General features: G+C 41.8%; 1 protein-coding gene across 6 annotated transcripts in view; it reads right to left on the bottom strand.

Moving 5' to 3' along the window:
* Positions 1–25,150, bottom strand: part of QTGAL (queuosine-tRNA galactosyltransferase) — a 182,298-nt gene that overhangs the window by 151,762 nt on the left and 5,386 nt on the right. For 3 of the 6 annotated variants that reach the window (XR_013391844.1, XM_077924297.1, XM_077924295.1), the window contains exons 1-3: positions 6,104–6,717; positions 3,173–3,289; positions 1,765–1,864 (exon numbers count right to left, since the gene is read on the bottom strand). Coding sequence is in view for 5 of the 6 variants with exons in the window: in XM_077924297.1 (XP_077780423.1) it covers positions 1,765–1,864; positions 3,173–3,289; positions 6,104–6,301 (415 nt within the window). In the remaining variant the exon portion in view is untranslated. Of the gene's footprint in view, positions 1–1,764; positions 1,865–3,172; positions 3,290–6,103; positions 6,718–25,150 lie in introns of those variants that run through there. The other 3 variants (XM_077924299.1, XM_077924298.1, XM_077924296.1) reach the window with 2 other exon arrangements.

Genomic DNA, 25,150 nt, shown 5'->3' on the forward strand with positions numbered 1-25,150 from the left:
TCCTTTCTTTGCCTTTTGGACTTTGACCTCTGCATTACCCGACCTTGTTTATCTGGATTTACCTTCTGCTTACCATGACCTTGTCTCACTGGAATTTGACCTAACTTTGTTTCCTGGATCTGAAACGGGTGCTAGCAGTACATGACTTGGTCTTCCTGGACTCTGTACCTAGCACAAGCTAGAAGCGCAACCCCCAGCTGAGCCCACTGCCTGGTACAGAATAGGTCATCCCTCTAGGAGATTCTTGGTTAGGCAAATGCCCCCTTTGCCCCTTAGCTTGTGTTTGTTGGGAAAGAGATAATGGGAAGAGGCTTGGAAATCTTAGTTGACCCATTTCCAGTTTACAACTAGAAAAATGTTGGAAGGGGGTTAACACACAGTTGAGAAGCAGCAGAGGGGAAAGACAATGCTGTGAGGTCAAAACATAGAGATCAAAATTTGAGAAAGGAAGATCGGTTGAGAGGAGCAGGAGCAGGAAAGTGGTAGGCAGCGAAGTCATTAAATGTCACCTTTCCAAAGAGTCCCTTTCTCAGAGTTGTTTTCCTTAAAAGCATGGTCCATCGGGGTACATTGTACATATTTGCATGTAACTTGTATTTTTCCTCTTTTTATGTAAGAGTCAAATTATAAGTTTTTACAGTTTAAATATGCATTTCCCCCTTTTTTTCATTACTTGCAGCTTCAAAATAAGCATGAATATAAATAAATTATAGATATCAATGGGCAAAAGCAACAACAGGATTATATTACAGAGATGATTTTATGTTTAACAAGATAAGGGAGGAAAACACAAACTAAAACTTCCTAAATAAAAGTATACGAAAAATTTATTCTGGAAAACAAAGAAAGCATTTCCTAAATTAATTTCATCATTTTCCTCCTTAGCTCTTAGATTCCCTCTTGCTCATAACACCAACATGCTATCCTTTTTCACCATCTCACAGAGAAAGGACAGCAAGCTTTAAAACTCAATACAAACGTTTACAGTTCACATCTCACTGAGCTGATCTTCATTCTGGAGTGGTCACACTTGGCAATTCAACTCGAATCCATTACTTTCCAGCCTATTACAACAATTCCAGAGCTATTTATTTTGGCTTGGATCACAATTTAACCTCATTTGTGCTTTTTCAGTCTAGCACATTACAAACCTGGCTTTTTCCCAGTCTGCAGCAAAGGTGATGGCTCTCTCTCAATCCACACCACATTTATTTCCTGGCCATCTCTAAGCTAAGTTATGCCATATATTATTTGCCTCTTAAATGTGTATTGAAAAACTGACTAGAGAACTGAGGAAAAACTGGTGTGAATTTCCAGCAATATAAGATACGGTGAATCTAACTATTTTCTTTTGCCAACAGAGTCATGATGATTTACAATGTGATTCTAAACCCATTAAACAGAAGTCCCATTGATTTTCAGTGGGACTTATTTTTCTGCATACAGCACAATCCTATGCACGCTTGCTTAGAAATAAGTCCAACTGTGTTCAATGGGGCTTACTCCCTCATAAGAGTTGTTAAGATTGCAGCAACAGTGTACTTAGTATTAGGCTAAATTCCGTTTTGGCACATAAAAGGAAACCTCAGCAACCTCAAAAAGAGACTCACTTCTGACAGTTATTAAGGAAGAGTCTTGGTCTGAACGTGGATGCACTGACAAACAGAATGTTCTAGAATGCTACGCAACTCGTGGGAAGCTGTTATGCAGAAAACTAAGTTATCCCACTGTCCTGAATAGCTGCTGTTCTTTTAAGGCACCTACCTCCTCGTGGCTGAGATGAATCATTTTCTCCAAGTACCATCTGAATGCCTGCTTCTTCCAATAGAACCTTCCACTTTTTTAATATATTTCCTGAATTGTCCTGTTTAGAAATATTGACACTGAGTAGGTATAATGTTTAAAAGTTAAACATTTAATTCCTCGCATTTCTTTCCCACATCTTATTGCTACGTGTGAGAAGGGATAAGGTCACTGCAAAGTCACAGCTGAGTCGACATACTGCTTTTAAACTGCACTTTTATGAGTATTTGCCCACAATCTGACACCAATGACATCTTCCAGTGCTTTTCAGGCACACTTGGACATCATCAGGAGTTTCTGGAAGGCTCTGCTGAGGAGCACAACTTCCTCTTCTCTGAAGAGGAGCAATCAGGTAGGCAGGGAGTCCCAAGAAAAGCACACAGACCCCTGTGGTCTGCTGGGTGGCAAAAGAGGAAGACAGCTCAAGGAGGAAGGGTTGCACACAAAGACCAAACCCATCTGCAAGGTACCTCAGCCTCAGCCTTTTCCGTATCCCACTACTACCCCAGAGCTTTCAGAGCTCAAGCTGATTACAGAAGAGCTGGCTGGAGCTACAGTATTGCACCCAAGCTCAACAGATGACACTAACAAAATGGCACCAAGACATGGGGATGGAGAGGGAATAGAACTCCTTTCAAAAGCCAGAGCAAAATGATTGTCCCCCCTTCCATTTCAATCCAGCTCAGCTCCTGAAAGTCCCTTTGCAAAACAGCCAGTTTTGATACAACAATTATGCTACATCAGGGAGAGAGCCCTTTTCTTTCCCACAAACTAAGGAATTGGGAGCAGGAGGAAGAAGAAGGGGAAGGGTCTGACTGGGACAGGGGTCTGCAACCTTTAAGACAAAAAGAGCCACTTTGACCCGTTTCCGAAGAAAAAACAACAACTGGGAGCCGCAAAACCATTGCGACATTTAAAACAAATATATCTCCGGAGCCGCGATCTGACAGCGGGCGGGAAGGTGACGTCGGGACGGTGCGTGACTAACGCACGCACCGCCCCCATGCGACGTCACAGCCAGTACAGCACCCGCCACAGTGAGGAGTGTCGGGGCGCACAATGCGCCTCCTCCCCTCGCTAGTACCCGCTCCGGAGCCGCGGGTTGCAGACCCCTGGACTGGGAGTATGTCTGCGTGTGTTAAAGGTGTGAGTTTGTATCTCTGACACCACACACTATTGGGACAGACCCCCCCCAATCCACTTTGGAAGGTGGGCCCCTGACAGCATTCCAGCAGGGTAATACAGCTCTCACCCCCAAAAAGGTCCCCCACCCCTGGTGAAATAAACACAGTAAGAACACATTCCTGGAATTGGTATTCAAATGATAATTGTGCAGTAAAACTAGAACAGTATACTGACAGGTACATACCATACTAGCATCGTTAAAAACAGATAGTTCCATGGAACCTTGGAAGTCTTGCTCCAGAACAGACTTCAGGCATTCATCCAGCCAGCACTCAGCATTGTAAACTGGCAGAATTATGGACTACAAGGAGTAAGAATACATGACATAGAATCAGCAAAAACGCACCAAGATTTAATTCCCTGCTCCACAAAAAGCTTACTTTTATTATATCCACTAATCAAATACACACAATAGTTTTTGAGCAGAAAACAAAGGACACTGTCGTTTTCTTTACAAACAGCTTTTTATCCTTCAATATTGCTCTGTTATTTATTATTGTTATTTTAACAACTAATAAATTGAAATGAAAATTAGTAGTAGTTATTAGTTCTATGGACTGCTTCAAACTGACTGGCATAATTTCACACCTATCAATTACACAGTTCTTTATCAAGAATAGTAAACTAATTTTGTATTTCATAATCCCCTAGTTTAAATCAGGTTTTGTAAATTCAAAATCTTATTATTCTAATATTATTATAACTGGATGAAGAGATGAACTCCTATGACCAATAACATTGGAGGAGCATTATCAAGCCGTATTTTTCACTCTATAAGATGCACCAGACCATAAGATGCACCTAGTTTTTGGAGGAGGAAAACAAAAAAATATATATTCTGAATCCCAGAAGCCAGAACAGCAAGAGGGATCGCTGTGCAGCGAAAGCAGCGATCCCTCTTGCTGTTCTGGCTTCTTTATAGCTGCGCAGCCTGCATTCGCTCCATAAGACGCACACACATTTCCCCTTACTTTTTAGGAGGGAAAAAGTGAGTCTTATAGAGCAAAAAATACGGTATTTGTTATTCAATTGTTAACACTTTTTTTCTCTAAACAATTAGCCACACAGCAAAATGTGGTTTGCTAAAAGGACAAAAATAACTCTCCCCCCCCCCCTTTCATTTAGAGTCAACATTTAAGTTCACTTTCAGTATCTCTATTTTGCTATGTTCAGGGAAACGCAAGCATGCATGCCCATGTCTTAAGAAATGAGCAGCTAAATCAGGGATGAAGAACCTGTGGTCCCCCAAATGTTGAACTTCCAACAGTGAGGGATTATGGGAGGAGTTTAAATACAACAACATCTAGAAGGTCACAAGTTCCCCATCCCTGATTATTCCCCTAGGGAAATAATGTATGTGCAAAGGTCTACAAATCTGATTGTCAAGCTCACACGGTAAGCATACCTTTCCCCTGTACTTTAGAGGCACTATGAATATGAAGTCCCCACCCTCCTCCTGATTTTAAGCTGTATATTTAAGTTGTATATGTGCTCAAAGTGGTTCACAGAAAAATCAAAGTCTAAATACAGTAAAACAATAATTACAAGGCATAGTAAATATATATATAATCAATGATTAATGGTTTATTTCACATATATCAATGTTTAAGTAAGCATGCAACTTAATAATGTGTCATGTCAAAGTATCCTTTAAGCAACTCCCTCATAAAGGCTCCTGGGGCTGGAGGGTGAGGCAACACAGGTGAAACCAACCATTTCCTGATAGCAACCACAGAGTTTCTCCCCCCCCCCCTCGCATTTCTTCTTCTGAAAACAGTTCCTTTAAGAAGGCTCCTAGGTCTAGGGCAGGCATGTCCAACAGGTAAATTGTGATCTACCAGTAGATCACTGGCTCCTCCCTGAAAAAAGCTCAACAACGTTGACCTGAACCCCCCAAAAAGGGGGTAGATCACTGCCAGTTTTTAACTGTGAGTAGATCACAGTCTCTTGGGAGTTGGCCACCCCTGGTCTTGGGCGTTGGGCAAGGCAGACAGAATGGCCAACAGAGTCTCTCACCCCTTATTTAGCAAAACTCTCTAGAAGCTAGCTTAGGGAACATACATCTTCCCAAGGAACATATCATGCTTAAAAGCATGTTTACAATGCTTAGGATTGTATGCTTACAAACTCTTAGGATATCCACTTATCTCAGAAATGAGCGTATCTTTTCCACAACATGCTTTTAAACATACACGGTTATTGGAAGCATTCCCAGCAGTCCTTAAGTTCAGGAACGTAAAAGTAGGAGCTAACTTAACATTACATGCTAATAGCATGTGACAAAACCACAACTATTATTGCTATTTTAAGGAACAAGCTGATTTGGATGGGGAAAATTTACAACAGAAAAGCAATATGCTGGGAAGCACACTTCTCCACTTCAAGTCAGCCACTTCTGGAATGGCTTTCCTTTTAAAACAAGCAAACAAACCACAGCTGACAAGGTTTTGTTACATGCATTTGCATGAACCTTTAGCCCTCAAGATTACACCATCTTGCTTCTCTAGAACAACCCACACAGCTGGGGAAAGGCCTCAAACGACGACTATTACAGCATTATTATTATTATTATTACTCTTTATTGAATTTGTTAGTCATTTTAACTTGCCCAGGCCAACCCAAAGCCACCTACAACCCAACAAGGGGGGGGGGAATCCCCCACAGATACATTAAAACCAAGGGGGAAAAAGAAATACATTGAAAACATTCCATCCACTTCCAAAAGGCAACAAATATTTAAAGGCCAAAAGCCTGGTTATAGAGTTTTGCCTGGCATCTAATGATATAGCATATAATGATGGCACCAGGCAAACTTCCCATGGCACCCTCCTAACGTTTTGACCACAAATCCCACCAGCATGGCCTAATGGTCAGAGATGATGAGATTTGTAGTTCAAAACATCTGGAGCACACCCCATTAGCTACCCCTGGTAGCATCAGCCTGACCAAAAGAAAAAGACCTTGTCGCTAAGGTTATGTTTGCTGATGCTCTGCAGCAGCTCACATTAACAACCATTCCTGAAGTTGAGTATACAGTATTTAGATTCAGCACCCATTGACAAACTTTGCAGATGCACAAAGACAACCGAGAGCGAAAGCAGAATATGGAACATACCACCTGAATCTCATTGCTTTCTCTGCCTTCCCTACTGAATGATGCGGCGGACTGCGACTGAGGTCCCTCCAGGAAGGGAGGAGGAGATGGGGCGACTGGACTTTGGCGCTGGGTAAGCCCTGAGCCACCACCAGCACAGGTGCCTTTTTGCAAAAAGGGGCTCCCAGGTCCCCCAGAGACCCCTTTTGCTATCTCCATCCCTGACCTTTACACACTCAGAAAAAGGAAGGAAAAAATGAGGGAATGGGAGGGGGGAGCAGTGCACGTGGCATCTCACAGACCAGGACTTCTTTAAACCTGCTGCAACATGGGACTGACCAGCACCTTCTGCAAAAAGTAGATGAGGGTGAGAGAGCTGCCAGGTGAAGCCTGAGGGACACGTGGGAAGGTGCTTTTAAAAAAGCCCCAGGAGAGAGAGAGAGACGTATAAAACAAAGTGCAGAGAGAAGAACTCTGAGAGCCAGGTATAAGGAGGCGAGGAAATAATTAATAAATAATAATAATAATAATGAGGTGGGGGAAGGAAGCCACACAGAGAAGAGGAAATACAAAGCAGGCGGACAGCGGGCGCAGCGACTCTGCCTTCTTCTGCCCCCCCCCCCGGCCTGCGCGTGCGCGGAGCCTTCCCGCCTCCCTCTCGCCCGCCGCTTCCGAGGTTCTGCGAGCGCCCAACCGGAGAAGCCGCGCGCGCGCATCCCCGCCTCCTGCTCCTTTCGGAGGAGAAATAGAGACCGCAACGCCTAGAGCGGCGCTAGGGAGGTGCCGCCTGCGATGTTGTAGGCGAGCCCGCGAGTCGAGAGTGGCGTGGGCTGGGGGGACCCGGGAAGGAGAGCTGATATGCATAGGTTTGGGGCGGTGGCCGTATTTCTTTTCGACATCATCCTGGCCGGTTAGAGAGAGAGAGGCACGTGCTGGCCATCGTTTCCCTTTTTTCCTACAAAGATGCGCTTGAAAACAACAGCCGCCAAACTCTAAAAGCGCTTTGCACAAGGCGTTGTGCCTTTCGTTCGGTTTTTTAAAACGCAGCTGCCCCTCGGGTGACAGGCACTCTGCGTATGCAGAGATCCTTTGCGTTGTATTATTATTATTATTATTATTATTATTATTATTATTATTATTATTTTATTATTTTATTATTATTAATATATAAAGCTTGGTGCTTGTTCTAACACGTATGCAAAGAGCATTCTGCACATGTTCAGAGGCACTTGGCTGGAAGTAATTGCATAGCTAATGATCACTATGCTCTATGGTAGCATCTTTGTTGCGAGTCCTGGAAGACCTGATCCTTTCCTTGCAGGCATTTTCCCGCCTGACCAGGGAGGGTGGGACTCTGAGCTGCAGAAGCTACTCTGTACAAGTTAATTTTGGGGATAATACCTGTGCTTAGCCTGAATTCACAGGTTTGTGTGCAGGGGTTTTTGCATTAACACCTGACTACTTAGACGCAGAAACATCAACTCTTAGATACTTTATAATAGGATTTCTAATTATTCTTTCTAGTCTTGTAAGACTATGATTCCAAATCTTGCAAACATGCATGTATCTCCCTTTTATGTATTGTGTTTTCCCTGTTTGTGTCATTGACAGAATTTATTGACTTTGTTTGTTACTATGTAATGTTATTTTTCTATTTTTATACAGTAAACTGCTCTGTGATCCGGGGCTGAAGAGCAGAATAGAATTGAAATAAATAAAAATAACTTGTTGCAATTTGTGTTTGCAGGCTCAAGATTCAAACAAACACAGGGTGGCACACGGCTACACAGCACAAAATATTGTTTTAGTAAGTCTTTATTATTTAAGTTTACTTAAATTTGCTAACTAAACAAATACATAGATAGATTAAAGTTATCTAATAGTATTTATTGACATTCACATAATGGTGGGTACTATACTAGGTACCTAGTAACTTTATCTGCCTAATAGCTTTTCCACTTCTTCTTTTCTGTAGAAATTCAGCTAAGTGTATTTGCACCCTGTCATAAGTTGTTTGTGCATGCATGTATTTTCTCACACTGGCTATCGGAGAGTAACATTGGCATTTGTTTTTATGACTTTTTACTTTTAGCGTTGGAAACTCAAATGGCGTGGCTGTAATCTTAAACATTACCCATTACTCATTACTTTCAGCAGGGGAAAAGCCCAGGAGTAAATCTGTTGCAGAATCAGAATTCCCACCCCCCCTCACTCTGAAGTTACTGAATTTGTGTGCGATAGTAATGTTAACTGCAAAAAGATAGGAGACAGATTCCAAAGAACCAGAAAACCAGTTCCATGAGTCCAAGCGAGCTTAAACCGTGTTTTTTCTAAAACTGCCCACAGCCCCTTGTTACCCTGCATGACAACCTACATATTAAATTGGGGTGGCAGGAGTGCTCAAAAGCATTTTGTGCTTTTGCAGAGAGGACAGCTGTTCATTGGGGGTGGGATTGGGCTAGCACAAGTCCTTTACTTTCATAGAATCAAATAATTGTAGAGTTGGAAGGGACCCTGAGGATCATCTAGCCCAACCCCCCACAATGCAGGAATTTCTCAACTAAAGCACCCGTGGCAAATGGCCATCCAACCTCTGCTTAAAAACCTTCAATAAAGGAGAGTCCACCACCTCCCGAGGGAGCCTGTTTCACCGCCTGTAACAGCTCTTGCTGTCAGAAAGTTCTTCCTGATATATAGTTGGAATCTCCTTTCTGGTAACTTGAATCCATTTAGCCTAAGCAGTTCTCAGGAACCCAGCAAAAGTGCCTTAGCAGCATTAATATTGCAACGTGACCTTTCATAGGCAATGTTCTACTTTATAAAATGCACAGAGTAAACTGAAGTGGTAAGTAAGACTCTTAGATACAGTGGAGTAGTACTTATATTAAGAAGGTAAAACTTAAAATAAAAGCACTCCCTATAACCAGTGTAGGGCAGTGTTTAGGGTGCTGGACTAGAACCTAGGAGACCAAGGTGTTCAGATGCCCACTGAGCCATGAAACTCACTGGGTGACCTTGGGCCTGTCACCTCTCAGCCCAACCTACTTTACAGCGCGATTGTGATAATAAAATAGGGAAGTGGGTAGAACCCTGCACAACACCTTGAGCTACTTGGAGGAAAGGTGTGGTATAACAGCAATAAATAAATAACCAAATCCCCACATTTCTGGGATATTGATGCATAAATGCTGTCGTTGAAAAAGGCAATACAGTTCATTCGGGAAACAGGTGGACACATGTGAGGGAAAACAGGTACACTGCGGTGTGAAGATCAGTCCTTTGTCAGTTGGTTTTCCTTCTATTTCTTTAAATTAGTCTTTCAAACTTCTGCAAACTTTTTAAAAGTCAAATATAAGTGTGTGTGTTTGTGTGTGACATTAGAAGGCATGTGTGTGACATTAGAAGGCATGCAGTCTGCCACAGAGAGATGGGGAGAAGGCTTGTAGTTTTGTCTTCATTGTAACTCTGTTTACAGAATTTGAGCAAAGCAACCCAAAGATATCAAAACAAGCAAGGCCACTATTAAGTTACACTGTATCTGTGGCATCTTAAATGTATTAGAATATTGTATCAGTCTTTGAACTATGTTGTTCCATTTCAGAGCTTATCAGTTACAGTTTAGCTGATTATGATGAACACGCAAATAGTTTTAATCCTAGTTCTTCCCATTTGAAGGTTATAATGAGCTGAACTGTAGCATATCTGATAACAAAAGGAACACTAAGTTAATGTTAAACATTGTCTCCCAAAACACCAGAAGTAGCCATCTTGTTCTTAAATGAATCATAGCAGTCGTAATACTCTATAGATGGAAACATGGCTTGTTTTCTTAGTTGTTAGTATTAACAAATCAGTGAAACTACTAAGAGCACTCTGAGCACTATTCAGGATGTGAAAGTCTTATGGCCCCTGCTTAAGATTTGCATCAGAAAACATGGGGGTGGAGGGAGAGAAGGTATTGTCAATGAGGAACAAAGGGTGAGTGTCAAATATAAGTCACGTTGACAAAGCTGCTCTGCATATTCTGCTACTTGTCATAGAAGACTTGCTCTACATTGCATTAAAGTTTTAGGGTGCTAGATGTCAGTATGCTAACACTATAGCTTTTGGCAACAGGAGTTGCTGTGTGTGTTGCTGTACACATTCGTATTGTAGACTGGCACTCATTCACCCAGGTGTGCTTCAATTGGTTTCGTTTTAAAGTGATCACATTGAATCATGAAGTTGGAAGGAGCCAAAAACTCATCTACCCCAACTTCCTGTCCAAAACTAGAATTATTTGCCTAGCAGGTTTCCAACTGATCTGTGCTTTTAGAGACAACGTGCTGCAAGCAGAGAGCAGAGGTGCTGCAAGAGGCCTGTCCAAAGCTGGAGCTATAGGTGATTTGTGTAGCTTAGCCAAGACGACAAGCTTTAAAGAAAGCCCAAAGAATCCTGGGACCATTAGCAAATTTTACCTGAAGAAAAGTCCTTCCTGACCCCTGATAATTAAGAGCACAAGCATGGACAAATTTAGTTGGGAGACTTTTCCTAAAGAAAGCCACAATGGACCCCAAGGGTTGTAACAACTATTGTTTGGTCACGAACATCCCACTCTTGGGCAAGTGGGTAGTTGCTATGTGACTCTAGGCACTCTTGCATGAGACTGAATTTCTGAGCACAATCCAATCTGGTTTCAGGCCTAGCACTGACACAGAAATTGCCTTGATTACCCTGGTGGATGACTATGGTAGGAGGACAGTGGGAGTGCGACCCTGGTAATTCTCTTATTACCCTGGTAATTCTAATTGATGTGTTTCAGTGGTTCTATTCCTACCTAGAGGACAAATTTCAGAAGATGATACTGTAATGACTGCTGGGCCCCATGGCACTCATGCTAAGACACCCATCATAGATTTTCATCTTGGCCCTCATGCTTTTCAGTATCTACATGAAGCCACTGACCAAGGTCATCCAGGGATTTGAAATGAGGCGTTGGCCAGTATCCTGGTGAAACCCAGCTCCGTGTCTCTGTTAGAGTCGGGTAAGGACACGGAAGTGATAAACCCGTGTCCGGGATCAGTAATGGGCTGGATGAGGTCCAATAAACTTAATCTCAGATCTAACAATACTGGATTAGTGGTGACTGATTACTGTTGCTGGATGATTCATCAGCCCAGGGAAGTGGTGCTAAACCAGTTCTGGATCTACTTGTAATCTCTCTAAAGGATTGTGTTCACAGTGGTGGGGTGCTTATAGACATAGCTTTATCAGGCCCATTATGCTCCTGTGGCATTGAGTGTCTTTTCCCAGCTATGGCTGGTGTTACAACTACAACCCAGCCTGTGTAAAACAGCCTAGTTACAGTAATCCATGTTCAGATAACCTCCAGAACATGTGAGGATGTCTTTAAAGGCTTCTTGGCATCATCCTTTCCAAATACCACTTAAATAATTAACTGTGGCCAGGCAGGCATTTTTTGTTGTGAACCACCCTGGGATTTTCAGATGAAGGGTGTTATAACAATTTTTTTTTAAAAATAATAATAAAAGCACTGGTTTTTATTCTGCAGTTAGGATGTCCTGATTTTACTGCTCGACTGTCTTGCTTGTTTGTTGCTGTTTTTCTTTGCATTACTGTTATCCACCCTGGACATAGAAATATTGAATGGCAGGTTTTCTATGTTTAAATTAAATAAACAGATGTTTCATTATTAAGGCTGCACGCTTACAATGGGAATAAGCCCTGTTGAGCTTAGCAAGACTGTTTTTGAGAAAAGTGGCACAGGATCAGGCAACACACCATCAGAAGTGCCATTTCTTCTGTTTGCTATATAACAGGAGATATTTTTTTTTTTTTTAGAAAATCTGGAGAGATGTCACAAAAGGCAATAACAAGCTGATGCAGGCTGCTGAATTAACCTTTAATCCTATTTCCTTGCTTTTGACAGAATCCTGTAACCACAGAAAATCAAAGCTGTAACAGAATAAATCTGTTGCTGTTCTTCGTTCTCTCCCCACCCCACCCCCAGCACATGGCTCCTTTGATCTTTATAACATTTCAAGGGCAAGCCACTCATAATATAGTGGAAAAATAGTACTCCACATTTCTTGCATGCCTTCAAAAAGTCAGTACTGTGAGATCCTGGTAAGTCTGTTAAGTAGATCCTGTAGTGAACAATGGTTGTTGGATTTCAGTGGGACGACAGCATGTAAATGTGTTCAGTATTGCAGCTTTAGAAACTTGCTTTTCACAGTACATTTGAGAGGTTAAACATTTTAGTGTGTAAGTACAGGAAACATCTGACAGCCTAAAAGGGGAAAGTGCTTATAGAAATAAATCATAATCTGACAAAGGAATGTACACACAACCGGGGAGGGGGAATCTACAGTAGAATTCCACAAGAAATATTGCATATGCATATTTATATTCTATACACCCAGGAAGGAATATAAGTTATTAAGAGACTTCCAAAAGTTTTAAGATACTCTCACTTGGCTTGGCATTAATTAAGGGCTATAAAGATTGGAGTGCAAGTCAGAAACATCTGATCCATATTCATCCAAAAGTAAATAATTCATACACTAGCTTGCTCAAGAACAGATTATGACTTCAACTTAAGTAATAGACATGGCACAATACAAAACTCTGAGACAGATCCCATTGACTTCAGTGGCGCTTACTCCCAAGTAAATAGGAATAAAATTACAGCCTTAATCATCATGGTGGTTCTCACACATGTTGTCTCTCATTCAAATTATATTATTTACTATCAGTGCAGTATCTGTGATTTTTTAAAAAACCAAACTTTGGCCTTTCCCCCCTTCAATACAATAACTAAAATATTTGCAGCAGAAACCAAATTAATATGAGAACAGTGCATGTGACTAAAACTGTGTCTTACAAGTAAAATTATTCTGCACGATTACAAATAATAAGTAAATAGGCAAGCAGTTTTCTGTTATCGTGGATTCCAAGTGTACTAATCGTAGGTGAGGGGGGGGCAATTTTATATCCAATTCAACTTGGAGAATATCTAACATGAATTTTAGTTCACTTCTGTTTCTTATAGTTTATTTATTTCTTAAATGTATATCCTGACTTTGCTTGAGAAAAAGCAGGAAGCAACAATAAAGTACATATTAAAAGACAGCTGTATAAAATATATCACCAATGTCATGTTGCTGATTCAAAAGGGAATCTGGATGCAATTTTACAATCCACTGGTGTGCATTGATCTATAAACCCTTCTGCCCAAAACTAACAAACTGGAAACTGCTACAAACTGAAGAAAGTACAGAAATCAAGAACAGAATGCAGACAGACAGGCTCACATGTTGGTACCACACTATTAACTGGATCAGGTAACTTAAAACCCCCAAATATGGGGAAGTCTTGTAAGAATCTTTTCATGGAAGCATGAGAGAGGACAATAATTGCCTGCCAATCAACCATACAGCTGCCTTCTGTTCTCTGCTATGAAGATTCTCTCCATTGGGCAGAAAGGCTAGCCAATCTGGTCCCTTTCAGCTTTATGACTCTATGGTACCTATCTAATTTGTACCTCAAATGATAAAGGTCCTGGCAATCGAGCATCCTGTTTTTACCACTGGCTTTCTTCAGAGAAAGAGACATGGTGTCCATTCATGCCCAAACTTGATGAAAACTCCTATGTCTATGACAATGAAGAGGAAGAGTGGAACCTTACTGTGTGTTGTAGCTGAGAGTTGGACCATGATAAGTTCCCCTTTCCCCAGAATAGTCTGCAGCCGCCATCTCAATCACTAGCCTGCCCCAAAAAGCTGTGGCTTCAAGGGATCCAATGCGCTCTAGAATAAGGAAGCTTCTCATACAGCCTTGCTGATACAACTCTGGATTTTGCTGCACACCTCTATGGCTGATCCAGGCTGCCAGTTTAAGCCAGGGATGGGTAACCTGTGGCCCTCCAGATGCTAGACTCCATTTCCAATCAGCCTCAGCAAGCATAGCCAAAAGTCAGGGATTATGAGGTTGAACATCAAGCGGGCTATGGTGTTCCCAGCCCTGGTACAATCCCTGTTTCAGTGACTAGTGACCACTTCCCTACTCAAGGTAGACAGAAGCCGGCACATACACAGGAAACACTGTCATTCCATGCTAGACTGGGTCCATCCAGTATTGTTTACCTGTGATGTCACTAATATGGGGCCTACAGGTGCAATGGCATTTTTTGAGCCCTGTCCCTCTTACTGCTCCTTTGCCATGACCATTAATTCCCCACACCCCCAAAAGTGTACAGGGCTGAAGGAGGAAGTTAGAAGAGCAAAACTTCCATTTCCTCTTTCAGTTCTGTGTGCTTTTCAGGGCTCAGATTGGCACTTGAGCAGATGAGCAGGAGACAAAGGAGAACAATCTGGGTTATAGGAGAGAAGAAAGCAGTTTGACCAGGGGAGTGTCAGTAAGCAAGGAAGTGAGCACACATGCACATACACATGTAAGCTGAGTCCAGTAAGGTGTATCCCCTTGAAATTGCCCCTGCAAAACTGAAATCACAAGGCACATCTGTCTCCATTAACTGAACTCTCTGAATCCAGTGCTTTGAAGCACTGTTATGGCACAAAAACATAGATCAAATGCACAAATTATTATTATTCCTCCTAATTTTTATAAGGGATCCCCTCAAAGCCACCATTAAATCACAGGTTGTCTTTGTGCCCACATATGTGTTGTGTGATTTGTTCATTAGTTTGTTGTCATCCTATGTCAAAAACATGAATATCCGTGCAGATTTGTTCCATGGTTTTATGGTGCTGGCAAGCACTGGATCTGGTTTTGTGTTTGTGTGTGTGTGTGTTTACTGTGGTGTCTCCCACTGTAAGCTTTAATCTGATGGTGGTTCTTCAGGGACCCCATACAGAACCAAGCAAATTCAAATATGCTGAACTAGAATTGTAGAGTTTGAAGGTACCCCAAGAGTCAACTAAACTAGAAGGGCCTTTGGTCAGCAAGGGGGCTTCTTGAGTTCTATGGTCCCTCCCCCAATGGAATTTGTGTACAGTATTGGAATTAAAGAAAGAAAACAGCGGAAGAAAACAAAGAAGTCTTTTCTGTATTATAAGAGTGAATCTTTTATTCACCAGCCACTCCCATTTGGGGCAAGCCCACCAAGATATACACAGAGGCATATAAAGCAGCCTGCCACAAACCTCAATTTTGAGCTCCCCTAGATATACAATTATATAACGCCAACGCTCTGAGGCTTTTACCCCTGGAAATTCCCGGACAGACCAGATGAGAACATCCCAGTTTTCTTTTGCTAGACTGTAATTCTCTTGTGAGTTGCTTCTGGGGATGAATAAAACTAAGAGGGAGATTCTGAGATCATTACATGTGGGTACATTGGCAAAGTTTCATTGATGAACATCTCCTAAATAGACATCCAGGTGTATTTAGTATTTTGCTATGGAACAGTGAGCAACTCCCACCAACATAACAACCCCACTGTTGCTTTGTGACCACTTCTTTGAAGGTGAAAGACTAGTCAATAGACCCTGATCTTACCAGTAGCTGTTAATGCGCCTTCCCTTCCCTTCAAATTGATTCCTCCCCCCGCCCCAATGTATAAATTCGCTATGAGCATGAAAATAATTCATGGGCTAATTATCCCATTATAGATGATTATATGATTTTGGACAGTCCCTGTATCTTTTATGTCTTGGAGAGACTAGCAACCAGAGGTGCTTTTGGACGACCTGTTTGTTGAGCATTCATCCTGATTTGTTTGCAGGGAGACAATGGCTACTGTGATTGATTTGTGGGGAGGTTAGGTGACATTGCATCAAAGCAAGTGTTATCCCACGCTTTCCAGTTTGTTTCCTCCATTACTTTCCTTAATGCAGAAAGTCGTGTCTTTGGGAGAAATGACTTTTGTGCACAAGATACATTGTGTATCATTACACAATGTGAATTTGCCCCTGTGTGGTTGAATCCCACTAGGAAATAACAATAGTTCCCTAAGATGTGCAATTTGGAGTGGACGAAGAGCACTCTTCTCCTCTATCCCTCCACTCTACCCTCTGCTTTACTGGAAAGCTCTCATAACTGATGAAGAAACGGTATTGGGAATGGAGGCAATAACAGCAATTGCAGACCTATAATCTATGCTTAACTTGTAGTTAAGAGGTGCCCAGGATGAGAGATGCCCAGGATGGAGAATGTGAAAAGTTGTAACTGTATCCTGGAACTCTATGTCATCAGGAAAAAAGGGAAGTTGTAGGTAAGAGTGGTGCTAAATTCCTAGGGCCAGGGTGGAGTTCATGTTGGATTCTGGGGTTCTGCCAAGCAGAACTCAACATAGATTTGGAATGCTGCACTGTTGTGGCATGAAGGACCTGATCTTCACTAAGCAGAAAGCAACCTGCGCAGAGACCCTAAATGCTACAACACTTGCACACAGGGCACAAAGTCACTGGAATGGAAATTATAATTCCCATAACAGCAAGCATATCATAATGTGCAGTAGCAGTCTGGCCTTCGCAAAAACTGGCCTGCATGATTCAGATGGGATCCTGTTCACTAGAGTTATGTTCTTTCTGCATGCCAGATAGAACTCCATTTCAGATTTGGATGCATATTCTCACCCCTTTGCATCTCACTCACTGCTGGATATTTTCACGCTCGCTTAGTCTGAAAAGGGAAGCATCCCTTTTTCAACTACAGAAATAAATGGACTGAGAGATCTAAAAGTAAGTGTGATTTATCAAACACCTCCAGCCAGAACGCAAGACTTTCCTAAACAAAATATGAACTCATAATTTGTGCAAAGTAAACAAAACTACTTCCCTCCACAGACTAGCTAAGAAAACATAAAAGCAACATTGGCTTCTTGGCAACCTAAATTTTACATTGTTGTGGAGGGGGAAACAATGGTACTTTGCAGCACAAACTTGTGTAAGCAGAATGTTAGGGACCCTGACGCATTTTTCAGGCTCCCTATATGACTATTTTCATTTACTCAGGAACTGCGGAAGGAGGAAGGAATCGTATAAAAGAAGGATAGTAGCAGAGGAAGTCGACCCTGTGCTGCTTCAATATTATGATTTCAGATGGTCAGGAGGCATAACAAAGGCTCATTTTTCTAATGCCCAGCTGAGCCAACAAGCAATGAATGAGCAAGCTATAGTCAACAGAGCAAGTTCAGGATATCACAGAGAGTGAATCAAAGAGTGTAGACAGTGAGAAATGTGGGAGCTAGGTGTGAAATACCACAGAACTGGGAAGGAAACAGAAATAACAAATCTCAAAGAAGGCCCCCTTCTTATTAGCAAATATCAGAGGATGGATGGATGGATGGATGGATGGATGGATGGATAGATACTTAGACCCCACTGACCAACTGATTCACTGTGTCAATTCTGAGTAATGGAATGGTTAGACTATTTCCATATAGCTTAGAAAACTGATGGAATTTGGTACATACATACATCCCAAGATTGCCTGATTACTAGGAATGTTGGGAAATAAGAGATTTCTGCCACAAAAGAGGGGACTATTCCAAATTGCAGAAGTACTTCAGCATGCCACAAAAAGCTGCAATTGAGTACACATGTAGCCCAAGGCAAAATGATTATCACATAAGTCTGAAGGTGGGACATTTTTCAGCCACCTTATTAGGGCATCCTAATTTCCATTCAGAATATTGGAAATATTAACAATAACTTGAGACATTCCATTTAATGTCCTCAGAATGGTGGGGTCCTGTGGCTCTCCAGATGTTGTTGGACTCCAACTCATATTGGTTACACCCCCCCCCAGCATAGCCAGTGGTCAAGGGCACCTGCAGTTGGGGTTCAACATCTGGAGGGCCACACAATACATTGCCTCATAATAGAGTATTCCTGAACTTCTTCAGGTGAATGCTCATGTGTGGAACATCATGAGAACAAACTTATTGCAGATAGGTAAGCCTAGCAGCAATTTCTGTCATCATAGTGGAACTTTTGATCAGTCAGTCATGGAAGTTGCTGTGTTTTTTATAACCCAGGTCATACATCATGCTTGTTTACCCAATGTGTGTCATGGACGTTTTGAGGATGAAAAGTGTATTATGCATGATTTCCCCAACTAGCCTGGTCAGACTTGATAGACTTGTGCACTGAAGATCAAAAGCCATAGTAGCTGGTAAATACTGTTGCCATGTTTATCTCCAAAAATGTTCTCAAACAATCGACAACATTAGGGCTCCTTGACCCAGCATTTCAAACGTGTCACTGACTACCTTTTGATGAACATGGAACAATACATGAAGATAAAGAAGAATGGGAGCAATTTTCTTAATCGGGATTGCATCATCGCCCAATATTTACAGAGGGAGAGCACCATTCATTCCAGGTATGTTGCTGATTTTGTGACACATAAAAGTAAAAAAGCGAGAGACAGATGTGATGCATTCAGCAGCAACTTCCTATGTAAAATTAATACTGGCATCAGCTAGGTACGTGTACTTCCACATTTGTTACAACTTTGTGTTCCTTTTTCCAGATCAATCCACAATTTCCTCACAGTGCTTAGACTCCTATAGAATAACTTCAGCTGAATTGCCCTTAGACTCCACAAGTTCTGATATATGTGATGTATTTTTCGTAAATGATAGAGCCTGAAGGTACCTCAAAGGTTGCAGAGGTGGTGGGTATTCCTTTGTCTTTGTTATATTCCCCCAAGAAAATATTGGGAGCCTATCATTCTATGCTAGCTGCAGCAGTTCTCTCTGAGTTCCTACTGAGGCAAAACAGATAGTGGCTTTTATAGATTCTCAGAGTGAGCTTTGCCAAGATTGGATGCTTCCCATACAATTACTGGATAAACAATACATAGAAATCAATTCCAGGTCCAACTCGAGCCATGAAGATACCTAACGTTAAAAACAGATAATGGAAATGGAAATAACTCCCATCATCCCTGAGTGCTGACTATGCTAGCTGCAGCTGATGGGAGTCCAACAGAATCTGATGGGTTACATATTCCTTATCCCTGTTCTGGGCCTGATCCTATGTATGCTCATTCACACATAAGGCCCTCTTATTAACTGTGCTTATTTCCAGGCAAGTTTGCGCATAGGATTGCAGCCAAACTGTTTTCCATGGATATCTGGTGAGGGCATTAAGGCAGGTAATCTCAACCATTGACTAATATTCCCAGCACATCTGCTAACAAGGCATACGGCGGCTTAAGTGCCAGGGTTTGGCCTCCAAGGAATTACTTGTCCCTGAGTGGCTAATTGCAAAGGATGATGGTTGGGTAAATCAGTGAGCTGAAGGTGTGTGTACAGGCACAATGTGCACTTGCAGGATAACTTAATTATTTTGGGCATATGTGATTGGGTACAGATTTTTTTTATTAAGTAATATTCCAGAGTCTCAGCCCATACTCCTTTATAAGACAACCTATAACCGTATTCCATCAGCATCCAATTTCTCCATTTAATTAGAAGATAATTAGATTCTGTGCAACACGTACGCTGGGAGGGAAGTTTCCATATCCCCCTGAAGTACTGATGACTGATTCAGATTGTAGTCTCGCCTTTGAAATGCATTCAGGAATCCTTTAATCTCTCTTTTTCAATGGGCCATTATTTAATAGGCCATGTACCATGGCACTACCACCCTCCATTCACCACCACCCCCTGCCATGCCTTACTTGGTAAATAACTTTGAATGAGTCACCTACTTTAATGTTAAATTAAAAATACAAGGGCAACCGATAGTGCACAGAGTGCACCTTTAAAGGTATTGATTATTCTAAAAACATGTTCAGAGGTGAGTTCTTCATTTGCAAATAAAATTAAAACAAACAAACAAACAAACAAACGTTGGCTCTACTTTCATGGCAAACTTCGACATTAAATACTTGGTTTCTATGGGTGTGCAAAGCTCCAATAGTGTTTAAGTGCAGTTCCCACCACAGTTTTGCACTAAAAGCAGACTTCTGAAATACAGCATCCTTCATATTATCCTGTGGGTCCTGTCCCCCCATCATTTATTTAATTTACAGTATTGATACCTCTCCTTTCTTCCAAGGAGCTCAAGCCAGAGTAACCTACCTCATAAGGCTGTTGTACAGGTAAAATGAGGGGAGGGCAGAGAACCATGTTTGCTGCCTTCAGCTCCTTGGAAGTAAAACACAGGCATAACTAAGGGACACATTAGTAGGACTGAATAAACATTCCAACTTGAAAAGATGAATAGTTCTATGCTCAGAGCTAAAAATTTGGAGAAGCAGTAAAAGGCAACAAGCCATCACAATGGAATGGAATGCAGCAGTAAAAGTCTGCATAATGTAAAGTCCCCAGCAGAAAATTCTCAGAGACTAGAGTTGGACGGTAACATAATATCACTGAACTCCCTTTATAGCTGGACACTGGAAGAAGGAAACAAGACTTGACAACGCTTGGAAAATAGAAATCAGCAACATTTCTGCTTCCTAGAAATCAAGTTTGGGATGCCTTGCAGGCAAAGATGTCTCCTGTGGTGAAGAACAGACCTCCCTTATGACGTCCGGTACTACGCCACAATCATTATGTTGCAATTTCCCCCCCAGAAAAATAATCCGTGTTAGTAATTTCTGCTCATGTGGTTTTTATCATGGGGCTTAGTATTTTGTAAAAAAAAGGAAAAGAAAAAAAGTATCATTTAATATTTGCACAATGTAAAAACCTTTACGGTTTGCAGGCATTCATTTCACTTTTCAGCTCCGGGCTCTGCAGAGCAAGGTCTGAAGGTGAAAGCAATATTTCAGTTGCATAGAACCAATGGGAAAATAATAATAAAAACACAGTGAGATGGGGTGTGTAAGAACCTGGGTGGGTTTCCTTCCATCTATTTCTTGAAGAGTTTACAGTACAGTGGTAAGGTACCCTCTGCCCATACGGGCCAGTCGTGACCGACTCTAGGGTTGCACACTCATCTCGCTCAAGAGGCCGGGAGCCGGTGCCGTCCGAAGACACTTCCGGGTCACGTGGCCAGCGTGACGAAGCTGCAACTGGTGAGCCAGCACCAGTGCCGCACATGGAAACACAGTACAGTGGTACCTCGGGTTAAGTACTTAATTCGTTCCAGAGGTCCGTACTTAACCTGAAACTGTTCTTAACCTGAAGCACCACTTTAGCTAATGGGGCCTCCTGCTGCTGCCGCGCCGCCGGAGCACGATTTCTGCTCTCATCCTGAAGCAAAGTTCTTAATCCAAGGTACTATTTCTGGGTTAGCGGTGTCTGTAACCTGAAGCGTATGTAACCTGAAGCGTATGTAACCTGAAGCGTATGTAACCTGAGGTACCACTGTATTTGTTGTGTGCCTGTATGACTTTTGAATACTAAGGGTCAAACATGTGATGTTAAAATATCATTGTTTATGTTGTTATGTGTACGTACACACACACACACACACACACACACACACACACACACACGCCCCACTGTCAATAGCAGCCAGTGAATGACCCAGACTGGAGTGATTGTTAGCCCTCTCCTCCCTCACCATATTCCCGGCGAAAATCCCACCCACCCCAGTCCAAACCTTCTATTTATATTGAGAGGGAAAGCCCCATTGATACCATAGGCAGTACTCATTGCTTGTCTTACTCAGAGTAAACCCATTGAAGTTTATAGACATGACTAACCAAGGTTCATTAAAGTCAATGGGTATACTTCAAGTGGGACCTAGTTGAATACATTCCTATGTCACAATGTGCAGAAAAATGAACATCTGAGTTAGGAGTTCACAATATGATGCCTGGGGGCACAGTGTCACCCTCAATGTCTCCTAGTACCCATGAAGCCTCTGAGACACCCCCTGCTGATCTTAAAGAGGGGTGGGCGGTTACTTTCTGTCCCTTGAAAAGTACATACAGCTGTAGGAGGAAGTTGAAAGAGTGACACTCTTTCCCACTTCCTCTTTCAGCTCTATGTGATGTTCAGGGCTCAGAATAATTCTACTGGATTTGGATTTTACCCACATCTGTTGGGAAAGAGGCTTAGCTAGAGCCATATACTTAGAAATTAGTTTGAACACTTTTGCAGTTCCTTCTATTACAGATGCCAATCTTACAGATATGAAATCACAGGATGAAATCACCCAATGACATCATTCAAATGGGTCCCTCATTCCTATGCCAAAGGTTCTTTGTGCTGACTCATTGGCTCTGTCTTTCAGTCATTGGTTTCCTAATGGTCATTGCTGAAGGCATAAAAGATTGATTGATTGATTGATTGAATAAATTTCATCCGAGGATCACAGGGTGGTTTTCAAAAATGTAATGCAATGGCCATTGCTCAGTAGCTCAACTTTTGGCACACGAGGAACAACTTTTTGGCACAGGTGAACTCATTGCTGTGCAAACAGGTTCCCTTGTAACTCAGCAGTAATCTCAAAAGCAGATAGACAAATCCAGATATGGTGGAAGCTCTGGAAACCTGCCCATGACCACAGCATTAAGCTGTTGGGTATCCATTGATTTCAGCCAGCTTAAACTGTAGAGCCTTCACAAGCCCTTGAACTTTTCTGATGTTCTTCAGATATGCACTTGAAAAGTAAGCATGCAATATCAGTACCATTAAACAAATTTACATGCCACGGTCTCTTATAGCTGCAAAAATATTTCTTCTTCCTTCCTGGTAACTTAGCAACTGTTATAGTGCAAGATTATTTTTCTCCCATTGTTGCAGTGCTCTGTTTTGGTTAAGTATCACATTTGTTTAGCTGACTGTTGCTTTTGTTTTGTCTAAATCATGCCAAGGGTTTTTGAGAACGTGGTTGTCAATGTAACTTTGTGGTATGTGAGATGGATTTGGTCTTTGGTCTAGAGATCTTCTGCTTTTAGAGCCCCTTGCTGAGTATCTGAAATTATAAGACATTGTTTATCTGCAGTGCTTCTGATCTCCTGCGCTGAAGTCCGCAGGTTGCAATGTGCATGCAGGGAAGAGAAGTTGAAGAAAATGAAAAAGTAAGCCCGCCAGGAGTACGGACAGCAAGATAAATATATGCCTTGACAGTTGCAAAACTTAAAACTTTTTAAAACAGGAAATAAATGTTTACTAGATGTAAGGCCAAACAATTGCTCATCTTCACTTTATTGCTCGTCTTAACTTATCTGAACATGAGATTCCTGGGGATTTTTTTTATACTTTATTTCTTTAAATAACAGTTATTGTCAAAATGAAAAGAAAACATTTATATAGGGAATTATACAGAACCCACCCCCTAAAATAATGAAACGGAAATTTAGACTAAGTTACTTCTGTTGTCTGATCCTTTCCTTCTGTAAAGTCCCAGGTGCCTGTGTGTCTTCTTGCAAGTTACAGTGGTACCTCGGGTTAAGTACTTAATTTGTTCCGGAGGTCCGTTCTTAACCTGAAACTGTTCTTAACCTGAAGCACCACTTTAGCTAATGGGGCCTCCTGCTGCCACTGTGCCGCCGGAGCACAATTTCTGTTCTCATCCTGAAGCAAAGTTCTTAACCTGAGGTAATATTTATGGGTTAGCGGAGTCTGTAACCTGAAGCGTATGTAACCTGAAGTGTAAGTAACCCGAGGTACCACTGTACAGTAAGATAAGATCAAAGCCTCACAGTGCACTCTGGCATGTTTACGCTAAAATCTGATTGCGATCAATAGGACTTTTTTCTAGGATTGCACTGTTATGCTTCTGTTTCTTTCCTCGTCATTTTTTGTCTTTCTTTATACAGAGATATCATTTCCACCTTTTTGTGATGGGATTGAGAGAAAAGGGAATACAATTTCTGTGTTAAATTCTGTCCCTACTTCTGTAGCTTGGTATGAATAGAGGCATATTACAGGAGGTCCCAACACAGCCTTTATCAACCCTGGTGTCCTCCAGATGTTTTTGGACTACAACTGCCATCAACTCCAGGCAGCACAACTATACTGGTTGGGGTCAATGGGAATTGTAGTCCAAAACATCTGGATGGCACTAAATTGGCAAATGCTAGCCTGCCCATAGATTGTGTATATAAACCAGAATTTGCTATGTGCCCCCAAGCCACCCTAATACCCCACGAACAATCAAACTCTCAAACATGTATGGAATTACACCAGTGAGCAAAGGGGGGAAAACACATGATCAGTTCACCCGTATTAGGACTGCTGTTATGCAATTCACTACGTTTGCAAAAGCACACACCCTACTGCAACATGCACCAATTTATGCTAGGTCGAATGAAAGCAAAAGGTAATTCACAATAGAAAAAATAACCAACATACCACAGAGCAAAGTGTTCATATGAACTAACTTCAAGACCCAACAAATCACAACAATGGGTGATAAAGGACTTGACTGATTATACTAGTCCATGGCCAAAGCTGCTGTGCGCTGCTTTCTCCATTGCATGTCTAAGAAGAATCCTGCTGGATCAACATGTCGTCCGTTCCAGCATAATATTTCCAGCCAGTCACATTTAAAAAAATAAAAATACAAGATTTGTGTACTGCTTAATCAGAAAAACCTCTTAAGCGATTTGCAATAAAGCAATACAAAATGTTCACAAGAAAATATCAATAAGTACCACATGATTCTGGGAAGACAGCACGCACTGCATGGAAGTAACAGAAAGAATGCAAAAAGAGAAACTTGTTCTCAAAAGCACCAAACACATCAGTTTATTACAGTTCAATGCATTTCAGAACCCTGGACTCGTTCTCCAGGAGAGCTCTTTGATTACTATGAAACAGCTGAACCAGATTGCAACAGACGCTAGCAGTCTATCTGGCACCATGGGGAGGACCAGACAGACCGCTGGTGTTTGTGCAATCCTAGTATCTGTCGCTTTAGAGAACATGTCTCTCGTTTTGCAGTCTGTCGGGTTCTTTGTGTGTATCTCCTGTTTTGCTCTTTCTGTCTTTCTCACCTTGCATGGAACCTTCATTATTCCCCCCCCCCCCACCCGGTGTTTAGTATTCAGAGGTATAATTGCCTCTGAACATGGAGGTTCTCTTTCCTTCTTGCAGCTAAAATATGTTGATAGATGCCATCTGAAGCTATGGAATTGCATGTGGGGAAGCCACAATAGTGCACATGAAAGCAGAAGGGGGAGGAAAGTGTG

The sequence above is a fragment of the Podarcis muralis genome, chromosome 2 (assembly GCF_964188315.1).
Source record: "Podarcis muralis chromosome 2, rPodMur119.hap1.1, whole genome shotgun sequence".
Taxonomy (NCBI): domain Eukaryota; kingdom Metazoa; phylum Chordata; class Lepidosauria; order Squamata; family Lacertidae; genus Podarcis; species Podarcis muralis.